Raw genomic sequence first — 16444 nt, 5'->3', positions numbered from 1 at the left:
AGTTAAAATGAAGTGTCCTGTGGCCTTGCTCGTATACTTACTATCCCTTTTGGAAAAGCTTTTCTTATAGGAATAGGGGAAATAAAATCATAAAATCTTTATTGAGTGTCCAAGTTTGATCATGGTCTCTTTTTTCCCAGCCTTCAATTAAGAATAAATGTTTTGTGCGTTAATGGTCTAATACGAATCCAGTGGACCATTGCTCAGATGTTTCTTATATGCAGTGCCTTTGTTCTGCTTATAAATGAATATGTATTTGCCTAAGCTGTGATCCTATCCTTTTTATGATGGAGAGGTAAAAGAGGATGCCTGTTTGGGTTGGCATTTGGATGGACTCCCAAGTTGAGAATTGAGGTTGCAATGTCAGTTGAATATGACACTAATTTCAGTATAATTATGAAAGTATATCACCTTGGCTCAGTTTAGTCCATTAGAATGTTTGTTTAGAAACAGTGGAGAAAAAAAATTGATATTATATGCAAATACAACTAGTAAGAAACTCAACATATTCTTTCTGACTGCAGAAAGTGTTCATTTTGACTGTGTGGGATAACACAATAGCACTTTTCATATGGTCACACAGAGCTGTTTGCATATTGTGAACTACGGAGCAGTTGTGAGGATTGATTTCTCTTTTTCTCTCCCTGTTAGAATATAAAATTCTCCCAAAGTGAAACAGAGTAGCATCTTGTAAAGTTAACATTAACAGTAACTATCTTTTTTCAAGTAAAAATTAGATGAAAGAAATTCAGTTATCTTGGAATGTTCTCTTTCTCTCCAGAAAGTCCTTATACCAGTAGACATTAAAAATCTAGATTAGTCTTTTGGGCATTATTATTTTTTTACTGTATGTTATGAACAAGCATGGAATGGTCAGATTTGCACTCGTAACTGCAGGCCTCACAGTTTGAGCTAGAAGGTGAGACAGGAAGTGGGGAGGCTAGAGAGTGAGTGAGTTTCAATAGTGTTAAGAGGGCCACGTCTACTCTTAAATTGTTCTCATTTCCTTTGGAGTTACACAGAAGATCAGTTCTTTTATAAATGTATTTCAGTAAGAAGGATTAAGGATAGCAGAGAACAGGAAGATGTGGAACAAAAGTCATTTTGCATAGTAGAGAGAGAGAGAGAGAGAGCGCGCCAAGTTTGTATAGCCTAGCCGTGTTATTTGTCACAAGAACCCTGGGGGATAAGTGTGGGGGTCATTGTCTGAACCTGAAGCCTGTAGGTCGACCACGTACCTGGCATTTTTCCTTGTATCCTTCTGGTTAGTAGAAATAAGTTAGTTCAGGATTAAGTGATCCTTGTGATGTGTGCTCTCTGGGCTGAGAGACATTAAAAGAAACAGTGCAGAGGTTGACAAACTTATTTTAAGGAAGAGTACCAAATTCCTGACCCTTTCCTGTTAGAGTCTTAGGGGGAGGGACAGTGAAGAAAAAGGGAGAAGGGGAGGTGGTGACGAGACTTGAAGGGCAGTGAAGGTTGAGTTTCTTTGCCATCTCTCCAGCATGATTGAGGGTGGATTAGTCACTAACTCTTAGGTAGGTAATAAATACCTTCTGGGGATGGTCAGGATTACATACCACCTGTGGGGTGGATGCTGGGGCTTGCTTTGGGTTATTTCATTTGATCCTTAGGAAGTAATCAAAGTATTGTTACCTTCATTTTATAAATGAGGAAACTGAAGCTTGGTGATTTTCTTTTTCTTTTTTTTTTTTTTTAAGTTTATTTTAGACAGAGACAGAGTGCGAGCATGAGCTGGGGAGGGGTAGAGAGAGAGAGGGAGACACAGAATCCGAAGCAGGCTCCAGGTTCTAAGCTGTCAGCACAGAGCGGGGCTCGAACTCACGAACTGTGAGATCATGACCTGGGCTGAAGTCAGACGCTTAACTGACTGAGCCACCCAGGCACCCCTTGGTGATTTTCTGATTAAAGCTCCTTCAACTAGTTAATAGCCGAGATCCAAAATTTTGACTGCTGTGCTCTTTCTTCATCGTGTTTGTTGTGGTAGGAAGAGAAGGGAGAGGGAGAGATTTTAGCAGAAGACACAAAAGTGATTCTGATATGTTGTTGGGGTCCAGGAGCAAATGTTCAAGAAAGAAATCTTGAGACATCTTTGGTGCAAAAAAGGTGGTTTTATTAAAGCATGGGATAGGACCTGTGGGCAGAAAGAGCTGCATTGGGGTTATGAGTGACTGATTATATACTTTTAAGTTGGGAGGAGGTTCGGGATAGCATAAGTCTCTAAGGAATTTGGGAGCAAGATTTCCAGGACCTTGAGGGATTAGCTGCTATTAAGAAAAGATCATTTACTACTGCCTAGTAAAACCACTTGTCATGAGACCCTTCAGATGTATATCAGTGGGCCATATGCTTGGAGGGTGATTGCTAATATGTATCTTGCAGAGTGGGTAAAGATAAAGAAAGTTTCCAAAGAGATCTTCATATGTTAAAGAAGACTTATAGGATCCTGGAGTTCAGGCTAATGTCAAGTTAAGGTTGCCTTTTGCCTCTCGAAAAGTATTAACATTGAGATCAGTGAGTTCCGGGAAGAAGGCCACTCTGCCTGTCCCAAGTACTTGTCAGTGGGCTGTAAGTTGTAAGGAAATTTACTTTTTTCTTTTGCCTTTGTTCTTTACATCAATTCTGTATACCAACTTAACTATTAATAGGGTTCTGTTGACTGGAAGCCTTAACAATAACATAAACTCAACTATACTGTATTCTTACAATAAAGTAAGCTAGAGAAAGAAAATGTTACTAAGAACATCATAAGGAAGAGAAAATTCATTTATAGGACTGTACTGTAAAAAATCTGCATATAAGTTGACCCATGCATTTCAAACCCACATTCAGGGGTCAACTGTAGTTCTTTTTTCCACCAACAGAAATATTAAATATAAGAACGGTCATATTTAATACCACAGGGAATTTTCAGAGGTAAAGTTTGTTGTGGATAATGAAGGAAGGAGAGTTTGTATATGTGGACCTCTCACCCTGCCTTTAGCCAGACTGAAACCAAGCTTGAAACCACTCCTTTAGGGCAACCAGTGTTGCTATGTTGACACAACCACATATGTATTTGATACTCTTCTTCCAGGTATGGGAAGGCCGGTGGCGAGTAATCCCTCATGATGTACTACCAGACTGGCTCAAGGATAACGATTTCCTTTTACATGGACATCGGCCCCCAATGCCTTCTTTCCGGGCCTGTTTTAAGAGCATTTTCAGAATACACACAGAGACAGGAAACATCTGGACCCATCTCTTGGGTATGTAATATCAATGGTGTCAGGAATTAATGATTCACTATATTTTTTTTCCCCCCATGTATTTGAGGGTTAAGGATAAAATTTAAAATGTATTTCGGACTTGCCATTTTGTTTTCTGAATTTCTAATGATAATTTCTTATTGGTTTACTCTGGTTATCCTAGTTTGCACTTTGATTTTATTATAGCTGAGTCATATTTTTCTCTACTTAGATTGTCAACAGTGTCCTTGAACCAGGCCAAGGCCATTTTGCTATACAAAATGTGTATAATATTTTAATGAACAATGTGAGGAGGGTGGTTATTTAATAGAAATAAGCTGATTTTGGGGGAGCCTAGGTGGCTCAGTCAGTTGAACGTCCAACTTCGGCTCAGGTCATGATCTCACAGTTTGTGAGTTCGAGCCCCGTGTTGCTCTCTGTGTTGACAACTCAGAGCCTGGAGCCTGCTTTGGATTCTTTGTCTCCCTCTCTCTGCCCTTACCTGCTTGCACTCTGTCTCTGTCTTTCTCAAAAACAAAAATAAACATTTAAAAAAACCCTGATTTTTCAAAGTCATTACTTAAAATAGTCACAATTTTAGTTTCACTTGAAGTAGAATGTGATCTATAATTTTTTTTCCATCATGATTGCATATTAAAGAAAGAGTACAACGAGGGAAGATTAATCTTTTCAACAAATGGTATTCAGGAAAACAGTAATTATATGTAAAAGAATCAAGTTGGACCTCTACATCACTCCATATACAAAAGTAACTCAAAATGGATCAAAGACCTAAACTAAAACTATAGAACCTAGGCGAAAACACAGATGTAAATCTTTGTGACCTTGAATTAGGTGACAGTTTCTTAGAATTGATGCCTAAATTTGGCACAAGCAACCAAATTAAAAATAGATAAGTTGGACTTTCTCAAAGTTAAAAACTTTTGTATGTCAAAGGACATTATCAAGAAAGTGGAAAGATCACCCACAAAATGGGAGAAAATATTTGCAAATCATACAACTGATGAGGATCTAGTAACTAACTTTCTACAACTAAACAAGAAAAGGACAAACATCTGAATAGACATTTCTCCAAAGATCTACAAATAAATCTACAGTAAACACATGGAAAGATGCTGAAGTGTCAACTCTGTTTCAGTTAAAAAAAAAAATGATGCTCAACATCATTAGTCATTTTGGGAAATGCAAATCAAAAACTTTGAAAAATGTAATGAGATACCACTTTATACTCACTAGAATGGCTATAATCAAGAAAATGGAAAATAACAAATCTTGGCAAGGATGTAGAAAAATTACAACTCTCATACATTGCTGGTAGGAATGTAAAAATGGTACCGTCTTTATGGAAAACAGTTTGGCACTTCCTCAGAAAGTTAAACTGAGTCACTAGCAGTTCTGCTCCTTAGTTAGGTACTCGAGAATATTGAAAACATGTTCATACAAAAACATGTATACAAGTGTTTTTAGCAACATTATTTGTAATAGTTGAAAAGTAGAAACAATCCAAACATCTTTCAGCTGGTGAATGGGTAAACAGGATGTGGTATATCCATACAAATGAAGTATTATTTCACTGTAAAAAGAGATGAAGTACTGATATGTGCTGCAGCATAGGTGAGCCTTGAAACATTATGCTAAGTGGCATAAGCCAGACTGTATGATCCATACACATGAAATGCCCAGAATGGGAAAATCCACAGACACAGTAGATTGTGGTTGTCTAAGGCTGTGGGGTAATGGGGAGTGGGAGATGAATGTAATAGGTATAGGCTCCTTTTTGGGGTGATGAAAATATTCTGAAATTAAATAATAGTGATGGTTGCATAACATTGTGAATATGTTAAATCTTTTCTGGCTTACCCGATTTTTTAAAAAAAAAAATTTTTTTTTCAACGTTTTTATTTATTTTGGGGACAGAGAGAGACAGAGCATGAACGGGGGAGGGGCAGAGAGAGAGGGAGACACAGAATCGGAAACAGGCTCCAGGCTCTGAGCCACTAGCCCAGAGCCTGACGCGGGGCTCGAACCCATGGACCGCGAGATCGTGACCTGGCTGAAGTCGGACGCTCAACCGACTGCGCCACCCAGGCGCCCCTCTGGCTTACCTGATTTGACTTGCATTTCATATCACACATTTGGCTTCCATTGTGTCTCCAAGTTCCTGCCTGCTAGTGTAGTAAGAGTGGAATAGAGAATCAAATCCAGCTTGTTGCTGACTTCCAACTCAGGGGTAAAAGATTTATTAAATAGATTGAACAGTCAGTCACATAGCACATGTTTAACTTCTTTTTTTTTTTTTTTTTTTAATGTTTGTTTATATTTGAGAGAGAGGGAGACAGCATGTGTGGGGGAGGGACAGAGAGAGAGAGGGAGCACATGTTTAACTTCTTAATTTCTGTGTGCCTTCCTTGTGTTAAGTGGCCTTTTTCCCTAAGCAATAAAAACATGTATCTCATTGTGAAAAAGAGCAGTTGAAAAACTGGTTATGAAATAACATAAATGGGCATAATTTATTGTCCTTATCTTTTGAATCTATTGGGTCAATGGACAGGACCAGAGAAGCATAATATTCCTTGACACCTGTTGGTGGAGGAAAGCTGTATGTCTTGCCAGGGTTTGGAGGTATTAGAATTCATTGCAAAGCAAACATAAAATGGACCTTTGAAAGCTGGACTCCAATATATGTGCTAAAAACTAACTAACTTACTTTCTCTTCTTTCTTTCTTTCTTTCTTTCTTTCTTTCTTTCTTTCTTTCTTTCTTTCTTTAAGTTTATTTTGAGAAAGAGTGTGAATGGGGGAGGGGCAGAGAGAGAGAGGGAGAGACAGAATCCCAAGCGGGCTCTGCTCTGTCAGTGCAGAGACCAACATGGGGTTCAAACTCAAAATTCATGAAATCATGACCTGAGCCATAATCAGCAGTCAGGCGCTTAACTGACTGAGCCACCTAGGTGCCCCACCAAAAACTTTCTAAATGAAATTTTATACTAGATCTAGAGGTAGAAGTGGAATAATTTAGCCTTCTAAGAAGTAGCAGCATTGTATTTTTTTTTTTTTGATTATGCTGTTAGATAAATAAGTTACTGTATTCTACAAACTCGTTTTTTGAGGCTGAGGAGTATAGGGTACCAACCATGTATGAAGTAGACCAAAATTTTGGATAAGCCTCAGTTATTTGGAACATTTTTCTTATGGAACTTTTTTTTTTTTTTAATTTTTTTTTTCAACGTTTATTTATTTTCGGGACAGAGAGAGACAGAGCATGAACAGGGGAGGGGCAGAGAGAGAGGGAGACACAGAATCGGAAACAGGCTCCAGGCCCTGAGCCATCAGCCCAGAGCCTGACGCGGGGCTCGAACTCATGGACCGCGAGATCGTGACCTGGCTGAAGTCGGACGCTTAACCGACTGCGCCACCCAGGCGCCCCTCTTATGGAACTTTTGATTTAGATATCATTATGATTGTGAAGGACTGAAAGCCTAATGAATATACAGCACTGTTTCTTCACAAGGATAATCTTTTCTCTCCCCACACTCTTTTCATAGGTTGTGTATTCTTCCTGTGCCTGGGGATCTTTTATATGTTTCGCCCAAACATCTCCTTTGTGGCCCCTCTGCAAGAGAAGGTGGTCTTTGGATTATTCTTCTTGGGGGCCATTCTCTGCCTTTCTTTTTCATGGCTCTTCCACACAGTCTACTGCCACTCAGAAGGGGTCTCCCGGCTCTTCTCTAAGTACGTATCTGAAAGCCTACATTGTAATCAAATATTAGAGTCAGTGGTTAGGGAAAAACATCCAGTAGAGTAGGGAGAATTCTTGATACCATCTGAAGAGAACTTAAAAAAAAATTATTTATTTAGTTTTTAATTTAAAGCAAGCATCCTAGTTTGCCTCTTGGCTGTTACTGCTAGCTCATGTTATAGGGGATTAATTGGAACCTGTAGTGGGCAGTACTTTTTAACATCAAATGGATTTTTTTTTTCTTAATTTAGACTGGATTACTCTGGTATTGCTCTTCTGATTATGGGAAGTTTTGTTCCATGGCTTTATTATTCTTTCTACTGTAATCCACAACCTTGCTTCATCTACTTGATTGTCATCTGTGTGCTGGGCATTGCGGCCATCATAGTTTCCCAGTGGGACATGTTTGCTACCCCTCAGTATCGAGGAGTAAGAGCAGGTAAGAGATACGGGAGTTTTGCATTGGACATTGATTTATTTACCAGTCATTTATTAAAGGCCCACTTGGCAAGTCTTATGCTGTGTACTTGTGATGCAAATATAAATAAGTCATAGTTTCTATTCTTCGAGGGCTTTTTATGTAGTAGTGTTCATCAGTTATCTTAAAGCACTAGAGTTTAGGGTATTGTGAGCTTTATGAGCTGATGTATATATTTTGTAATTCACTTGAGTTTATGACTATATGCTGTCCATAAGGCAGCAAGTGGCTCTGTAACCTTTGTAAAACAATGATTATTCTTAGTCTGTCAGCTTGGAGTATACTTTTTTTTTTAGTAATTCGTTCTTTTGTTGTTGTTATCATTTTGTTTTGTTTTATATTTTTATTCTAACGTGTACTGCTTAGGTAAATAAAAACTTCACTCCATACTGATTGTATTCTACTCAAGTAGGCACCATACATCTCTTCTGATGTAAGGATAAAGAGGCTTTTTATATTTAGGATAATGGCTTGTTTAGCTGGAGATCATATGGAAAGCCAAAAGGCCTTGGCTGAGCTTTCCTGTAGAAGTGTGGAGTTCAGAGAGACATGTTTTTGTCTCCCAGTAGCCTGGGGACTCCTTGTAGCCAGAACCATGTCTTCAGTTTTCTATCCACAGTGCCAAGCCTGGTGCTGAGAATGAACAATTAGTAGTAAAAGGAGTATGTTTTCTTTTGACCTTTAAAAAAAACAAAAACAAAACATTGAGTATTAAAATCCAAGCTGCGGTTCTTCTACGGTTACCTAGAAGGTTAGAAGTTAGAATTTAACTTCTTGTTAATGACCACTGTTAGCAACAGTCTACCGACTTCCCTTTTTAAATTTTTTTTTTTTTCAACGTTTATTTATTTTTGGGACAGAGAGAGACAGAGCATGAACGGGGGAGGGGCAGAGAGAGAGGGAGACACAGAATCGGAAACAGGCTCCAGGCTCTGAGCCATCAGCCCAGAGCCTGACGCAGGGCTCGAACTCCCAGACCGCGAGATAGTGACCTGGCTGAAGTCGGATGCTTAACCGACTGCGCCACCCAGGCGCCCCCCGACTTCCCTTTTTAAGTGATTATATGAGCAGATAACCAGTGGTCAGGATTGGCGTCCAGTAGTACTTAACTGTGGTGCTAAGCCTGCTTAAGCATGTGAGATAAGAAACATTCTGCTGTGATACAAATCAGAAGAACCAAGTTCCTGAGGCTCTGACTTCCAAGAATGATAGGAAAGACCAGTAGAGCCTTTATTTAATACGTAGAGGGAAATAACAAGTAAAACAGGATCATGATGATTTTTCTTCTGTGAGGAGTATTGCCATTTTCCTCTTCTCTTGGAGATGTATGTGTATACATATATTGGTGCATACCAGCAGTGTATTTGGTAATGTCCAAAGCAAGCAATATGCCTCTTGTATTTTGAGAGTTAAAGATCATTTTTAACTGTGTCAAAATGTAGGAGCAGTTACTGGCTGCTGAGAGGTGTTCCTGTGGTGTTTTGATGGACACATATTTGTGTATATATTCATAAGTTCACACACATATAAATTACTCAGCTTTTTACAGACTTTTACTTAACATTCTATTTATGACAGTCTGGTAATTTTTACTTTGTTTTAGTTCACTTAAAAAAAAATTGTTGATTGAGATCACTTAGTTGATCTTATAACCTAGGTCCTATCCAGAAGTTTGAAAAACACTGCTATAAATGATCTGGAAAGCAGTAGGGCTGTGGTGGAGTGATTCTGATAGATTTCTGTACCGGATTGGTACTTTTTGGGCCTGGGAGCTTTCAGGAGCAGTCGTGCCCTCCCCTCCGCCCAGTTGCCACCTCCACCCTTTCACTCTGCTTAAACGCCAGGAATATCTGGTGTTTCACAGGGAAGATAAAATATGTAAAACTTCTCTGTTTTGCAATCTTTGTCTATAAAGAGGCAACATTTAGGGAAGTTTAAACAAACTCCTAGAACTGTCTATTCCTGAAACCTTAGCGACACAATTCTGTACCCTTTGAGGACTGCTGACTTGTTAAACTAAGCATCTCTTAGCGGGAGGCTCCTTGCATTTGTAAATAGATCTGTCTTTTAGAACTTAGCTGTGCTGTCTGGTGTGGCAGTGTCCAAGAGTTTGAAGAACGTTTTTCCTTTCAAACAAGAAGCCAGTGTTGCATCACACTTGAAATATTCAGTTTGTAGAATTACTAGTACTGTGTTTTAATACTGACTTCTTCCTTCCTTATTTCTCTTCTGCATTTTTGCTTTATTCTGTTCTTATGATTGCTAGGAGTGTTTTTGGGCCTTGGCCTGAGTGGAATCATTCCTACCTTTCACTATGTCATCTCGGAGGGATTCCTGAAGGCTGCCACCATTGGGCAGATTGGCTGGCTGATGCTGATGGCCAGCCTCTATATCACAGGCGCTGCCCTGTATGCTGCCCGCATCCCTGAACGCTTCTTTCCCGGCAAGTGTGATATCTGGGTAAGTATGATCAGGGGCAGTTAGTGTGTATACATACATATCTGTTAGTTTGTTATTGGAAGACCGGGGAGTGAAATAATTGAAAAAGTTTTAGACTAAGAATTGAGAGACCTGTATTCTAGTTGTAACTATCCCTCATTAGTGTTTCTCTGGATAAGTACAGTGATGACTTCTACTGAGCACTAACTTGGTGTTGGCATGGTACTGAGTGAGCACTTTACATAGATTACCTCATTTAATACATCGGCTGTATAAGGTATGGCAACTTTTATTAATGTTTTCATTTTACAGATTAGGAAATGTGGTTTAGGGAGACTAGCAACATTAGGACAAGTTACTCCTGGGTGGTAGGAGCAGAATTTGAATCAGGCTAGTCTTCTGATATCAGAATCTGTGCTCCTGTATACTACACTGAATTGGCCATGCATTTAATTTGTTTTGGTTTCCTCATTTGTAAAATGAGGGTGATGGACTAGAGTTTTTACCAAAGTCCTTTTTGATACTAAAACGCAGTGATTTGTCATGAGAGATTGAGTGTGTATATGTGTGTTTGGTTACAATAGGAGGTAGAGTTAACTAGATTGTGGTTAAGAGAGAAGGAAAAAGGGATGGAAAAGAAATAGAAGGGACCAACAGATGGAAAATTTTATAACTGAAATTGGCCTGAAACATTTTCAATAGGTGTAGAATTGGAGTGTTGTTGGATATGAAGTCTGACCTTTGGAATTCTGTTCCTCAAACCTGTTGCTGATTATTGTAGGCTAAGTTGATCACCTAGTCTTCAAAGTTTAGCCCTCCTAAAATGAAGATAATACTAATTTAGGCAATCTTTCAGGTTCAAATTAGTTAATTTATCTTTTGGAGATTGCCTCATCGTCATTTTGATGTTGATTATGGAGATAATTCTCCCCCCACTTTTGGGAGAATGAATCCCCATTGGTTTCCTAGGAAGCCTTTCTTGGGATGTGACTTGTGGGTACTTCTAGTTTACACCTTTAAAATCAATATCTTTCCCTTGATGAATACTGTTTTTGCAACTGTACTTTTTCATTTTGAGAGTATAATGAGAGAACAGTGTAATTTTTGAAGTGATGTTTGGTGCACTGAGCAATTGATAACCCTTTTTAAGAAATGAACTAGCATTCAAAAGAACAGATTAAGTCAGAAAAAAACATCACATGCTTATAGACCAATTTCTTATTTGAGAAGGAATTAAAAAGCCCTGGCTTCCCTAGTCTTTTGATACAGTATGTTCATGTAATTCCAGACTCTTATTGCTGAGCAGACATATGTTTTGACCTTCTACCTAATCCTAGAAATCCCTGTAGTTTTCCTGGGAGAGAGCAACATTTAAATGGCCATAGCTCTGGTGCTTTATTCAGTCCATGATAAAAATCTCCATCAGCAATGAGAAAAACCTCCCCATGTCTAACTGCAGTCCATTGCTGGGCAAGGAGGAATCCTTGGGCCTTTGATGTCTGTTGGCAAGAGTATGTGTATGCCATTTGCCTCTGAGTTCACCAGATACTCCAGTGTTACGTGTGCAAATCTTCATGGTTAAAACTTAGTGGCAGCACTTTGATTTCTTTGGGGATGGCTAGCCTTCGGTTCAGCAGAATGTGATATGCCTAATGGATGTTCCAAGATCTGTGCACACTTCGAATTTGAGCTCTGTCACCTCCGTTCCCTGCCCTGCTCAGCACAAATGATCTGAAGACTCTTTAGCAGACTTTAATAACGAATGGATTTCTCTCCCCCTCCCCACTCCCCCTTGCCTCCAGTTTCACTCTCATCAGCTGTTTCACATCTTTGTGGTTGCTGGCGCTTTCGTTCACTTCCATGGTGTCTCAAACCTCCAGGAGTTCCGTTTCATGATCGGCGGAGGCTGCAGTGAAGAAGATGCACTGTGACACCTTCCAGAAGCCAGGGACTGTGACCCTGAACCAAGGCCTGTGGTACCTGCAGGCCTCTCTTACTGGCCATCGATGCCAGTGCCAGAGGAGCCCCAAAACTTTGACAGCCTCATGGGCTTTGTGATGCCCCTGGGGCTCCACCTGGTACATGGCTGAGAAGAGAAAAACAAAAATAAATCATACCTCAAAGGATGGAGTGCATCAATTTGGAGAAAAGGAGAAATGGCCCAGACCTTGACTTACACTTGGGATCTATCAGTTGAGGGCTCTGCAAGACCCTTGGCAAACTGGCTTCTGATCCGTGTTCATATTTATTTGTAGAAGATGGGAAAACAGTTTAGCTGGTGGTTTGTTCTCCCTTTCTCTCTCCTTAAATCAGTAATACAAACAAATTTAGGTGAACATTTGTATCCTATTAAAGGGTGGGAATGTGATTTTAGATGCTCTTTTGGGAGAACAAAGAAATTAATGTAAATAAGATTTCTAACTTACTGTTTAAATAAGAATTTATATAAATGTTTAAAACATAGGGGTAGGGGAGGGAAGGGAATTTTTGTATAGAATGAAACATGCAAGTACCACACACTGTTTCAATTTTGCACAAGGTGACTGTAGGAGGTTCAGGTGATGGCCCCAGAATGTATAATGCCTTGGTACACCAAGGTGCCTTCTAAAGGCTGACATACCTTGGACCCTGGGGGGCAGAAAGTACAGCCCTAACCCAGTGATCACATGACCACTCTCATGTCTGAGAGCTTTTGAGAGTCCTGTGGTAGAGGGAAGCTGTATGTGTTTTCTCAGTGGAAGCAGCACGTGAGGCTAACAGGATGTGTTAGATAAAGGCTCTAGTTAAGGTATCATTTGAGAGACTGACTGGTTGTGCTGATAGTGACCCCTTCTAAAAAGTAGAGCCATCTACTTGGGAAAATCAGTTATGCCAGCAAAGGGGTAGTGGAGACAGTAGGAGGAGCTCTGGAAATGTCCTGATCTGATTACTTCCTGGCATCCTATTCAATTTTGTGGTGATTTTTATCTGATTGAAGGGATGTGAGTTTTCCATATCCTTGCTATAGAGCTCTGGATTGCCCTAGAAATTTCCTTCTGTTAAAGTCACTGCCCTAACTACCTTTCTTCCTCCTGGGAATGTAAATGGACCTTTCCCTGGCATCACAGTTTCTGGCATGGAGCCAGCTACAAAAGAGATTCTGACTTGTCCAGGTGCCTCCTGAGCTCATTTACATAGGTTGGAGAATGCTTCCTTTAGACAGGAAAGATGAATTTCACCTCTAGCATCGCTTAGTAAGCCTAGTTTGTGATACACATATCAGCTGTCCTTCGAACAAGAAGGCCAGTGGAACTCTTATAAAAGCGAAGTCCAGTACCCACCATGGAGTTTTCAGTATTCTCTGAACCCCAGTTTTGGGGGATAGCATGATGGGAAGTTTGAAAAGAAAGTTGTTTGTTACTGCCAGGGAATCTGGTACAGTCCTTAAGCTATATCTTTAAAGAGCTGCCAGGAATAGAAAAATGAGTTTTCGTGCCCCAGAGGTACCCTCAGGGAGAGTGGTAGGGGAAGGTTCTGGTTCATAGAACCCTGAGCTTGGCTCATAGGCAAACCACCAAAATAGCACTTGAGTCTTAGGTTACTTGCTATCATCCAAGACTCCAGGTGATTGAGTTACACCCTGGGGATTGTGGGCTTTAGAGGGAAACGTTGAGGCCCTGAGCACAGGGACTGGCACCAAATAGGTGCTTGGGAATATGGGGAGGGCCTCCTTTCAGTAATGAGTTTCCTTGGTCATTCTCCTTTCTCTCCCCTTCCAATCTCCAGCAAAAGGTGGGAACCAGGAAAAGGACTCCACTGGTAGAACTTGGAAGGAACTTGAGTGTTTTGGTTCTGAATAAGGTAACTGCCCTGGGTGCTAGGGGACCCAGCAAAAGACTGAGTGGGTGACAAGACTGGTGCAGTGCCTGACAACATAAAGAACAGTATTACTCCCTTTGAGGGAACAGCCCAGCAGGTCAGTGGCCATCGGGAAGAAAGCTCACTTAGTCTCATGGAAGCAACAGCACATATCAGAAGCCAGACTTGCTCTTCGGTCATGCACTTTGGGATACAGGGTGTAAGATGCAGCCCTGTAACAACACCAACAGAAGTAGCAGTTTCCGGGCCCAGTCACCCCACACCCCAAAGGAGGAGCTGAATCTGGTTCAATATAGCACAAACTGTTAGGAAAAATGAAATTAACATCAATGATGCGTAATCCAGTAAAAATCTCCCTCTTTAGGGTGTGTGTGCGCGCGTGTGTGGGTGTGTGTGCCCATTTATATGTGTGTGTCTATGTGCAACTCACTACCAGTAGCCTCACTGTGCACTTGGTCTTCACAGTGCTTGCTGAGAACTCTCACCAGGTTGGCGCCTGAATGCCTTACTCTCAGCATCAGAGGCTTGCTTGCTCTGTGCAGATTTTTAATTTTCTTTGTTGGCCCTAGGCTGGTTAGGACCTCTACAGCTTCATTCACCATTAAATAGTGGCCTTTTTCAGTATTTTCCCCTTCCCCCTTTATAAATTGCTGAAGCCACAAAGCACATTTTTGGGGATCATAGAAGGTTGGGGTTCCAGAGAGGCCTCTGTGTGATGGTTCCATTCATCATGGGATTTCCCTTACTTGCTGTATTCTCAACTTCTAATAAAAAGAACCAAATGGAATATGAACTTTTGTTGTGTACTTTTTTACTGGTTCAGCTCACCTCCCTTGAAGCCTTAATTTAGACACTGAAGCTTATCTTCAGAGACTTCCCATTCTCAGTGTATAAGTCAAAGTATGCCCAACTCACTTTTCCTGACCTTTCTTAAACTTTCATGACAACTGGGACCAGGTTAGAATGGAGGGGAGAGCTAACTCCAAGGCCAGTTCTCAATTTATGGTTAAAGTTTATAAGAATAATACCTAACATAATGGACACTTCATGGGAAAGTTTCTGTTGAAGGACTCTTGACATCTCAGATACCTGTAACCACCTCCCTGTGAACAGATCAGTATTATTCCCTCATTACCTGGATGAGGAGACTGAAGCTCAGAAAGGCCAGGTTTGAGTCTCTTGTGCCAGCACTCTTCACAATAAGAAGAAAGTTTGGGTTAAATAGTTTCATGTATGTTGACTTAAAGGTTTTGGGATTTGTTAACCCTTTGTGTAATTTACAAAAGAGGAATCCCAACCCCTTTGCCTTGGGTAAATTGTTTTGCAAGGGGAATTTCCAATATTTGAATTCTTGTTTTTAAGTATAGATCTAACTTTAGGGTTTCCCTATATATTATCTATGTATAGAACACTGGATTGCATTCTCTTCTGAGGCCTTTTAAAAAAACACTTGGTTTTTTTCCTAGTCTTTTGCTAAAAACGGTCTATATGCTCCCTTTCTCAGGTGATTTCTGTGGATATTATAAAGGAAATAAAGGGTAAGTTTGAATTTTGACTTTATAGACTGCTAGGGCTCTGAGTTCCCTAAAGAAGCTCCTGGCAATGTTGCTTTAAAGTTATCCCAGAAATAATATCCTTGTCTCTAGAATATTGTGCTTCAGTTACAGCACATTCTGTATTTTCCTTCCCTCACTGGTCATGAACTATTGACCACTGCTCCCTGTTTCCTAATGTGCAAAGTTTTTCTGCCTTCAACTTTTTGACTTGGTGGAAACAAGGTCAGTTTGCCTCTTGTAACTTCTACTTATGATGGCCTAGGGGAAACTGATGAAACAGGAAATCTAGCTGCACGAACATGAAAGCCTCTCATTATGGCCCACTACCATCCCTTGCCTTGGCTATGCTTACCTGAAAAAAGAGGTAGGTTCAGAGTTAGGTTCTGCCATTTGCCAGTGAACTAGGAAGAGTTGTTTTATTTTCCTAATGCACCTTTTCTCACCTGTTAAAATGGGCTTCTATTCTTTGCATCTTTCACTGAGATTAACATTTCTCAAAGTTTACATAGTGATTGGCTGGCATTTCTGCCAAACTCTTACTCTTATCCCTCCCTTTTGTCACCCTCTTCCCTGTATTTACTTTTCTGGCTTTAAGATATGTCCATTTCCTTGTCCTCCTAAACCAAAACTTCACTTAGCATTATGAAGTAGTGAACTCTTAACCTGAAAGCACTTCTATTAAAATGTACAAAATTATTAGGTGGATCTACTAGTTAATGTATCACTGGTACTGAAAAAGGATCTGAAAGCAGCTTTGAGTTACTGGTCATCCAAAGGCGTGCAACATTGTAAAGAAATGTCAAGATTCTGTCTTCCAGAATCTTGTTCTTTATTAAATGACTTTGGTTTTAACTTTGTTCCTCTGAAATCAAAGTGATGGCTCTTTAGCTTGGGCTAGGCTGCCACCTGCTGTCCTTTATTCTGTTAAAAGAAGAAAGGAATAGTTTTGACCTCAGGAGCTCAAGAGAACATTCTGTTCTGCCAGGCGAGGAACAAGGCTAGTTATCAGAAGTAGTTCATTCCTTCCATTGGTTCTAAAAGTGATTTCCCAATTTTACGGTCTCCTCTTGGCCATGCAGAGGCATGGGGATGAAGCAGACAAAACAA

The 16444-nt window shown here is 40.2% G+C and overlaps 1 protein-coding gene across 5 annotated transcripts in view; it reads left to right on the top strand.

Annotated features, from left to right (window-relative positions):
* Positions 1–14574, top strand: part of ADIPOR2 (adiponectin receptor 2) — an 80135-nt gene extending 65561 nt beyond the window's left edge. For all 5 annotated transcript variants that reach the window (XM_019834302.2, XM_006933391.5, XM_003988264.6 and 2 more), the window contains exons 4-8: positions 3098–3269; positions 6813–6999; positions 7258–7445; positions 9751–9944; positions 11726–14574. In XM_019834302.2, the coding sequence (XP_019689861.1) occupies positions 3098–3269; positions 6813–6999; positions 7258–7445; positions 9751–9944; positions 11726–11854 (870 nt within the window). In that variant the 3' untranslated portion in view covers positions 11855–14574. The remainder of the gene's footprint in view (positions 1–3097; positions 3270–6812; positions 7000–7257; positions 7446–9750; positions 9945–11725) is intronic.
* Positions 14575–16444: the final 1870 nt, after the last annotated feature.

Source organism: Felis catus, chromosome B4 (genome assembly GCF_018350175.1).
Source record: "Felis catus isolate Fca126 chromosome B4, F.catus_Fca126_mat1.0, whole genome shotgun sequence".
Lineage (NCBI taxonomy): Eukaryota > Metazoa > Chordata > Mammalia > Carnivora > Felidae > Felis > Felis catus.
The sequence above is the reverse complement of the archived record's forward strand: the minus strand, read 5'-3'. Positions and strand labels throughout refer to the sequence as shown.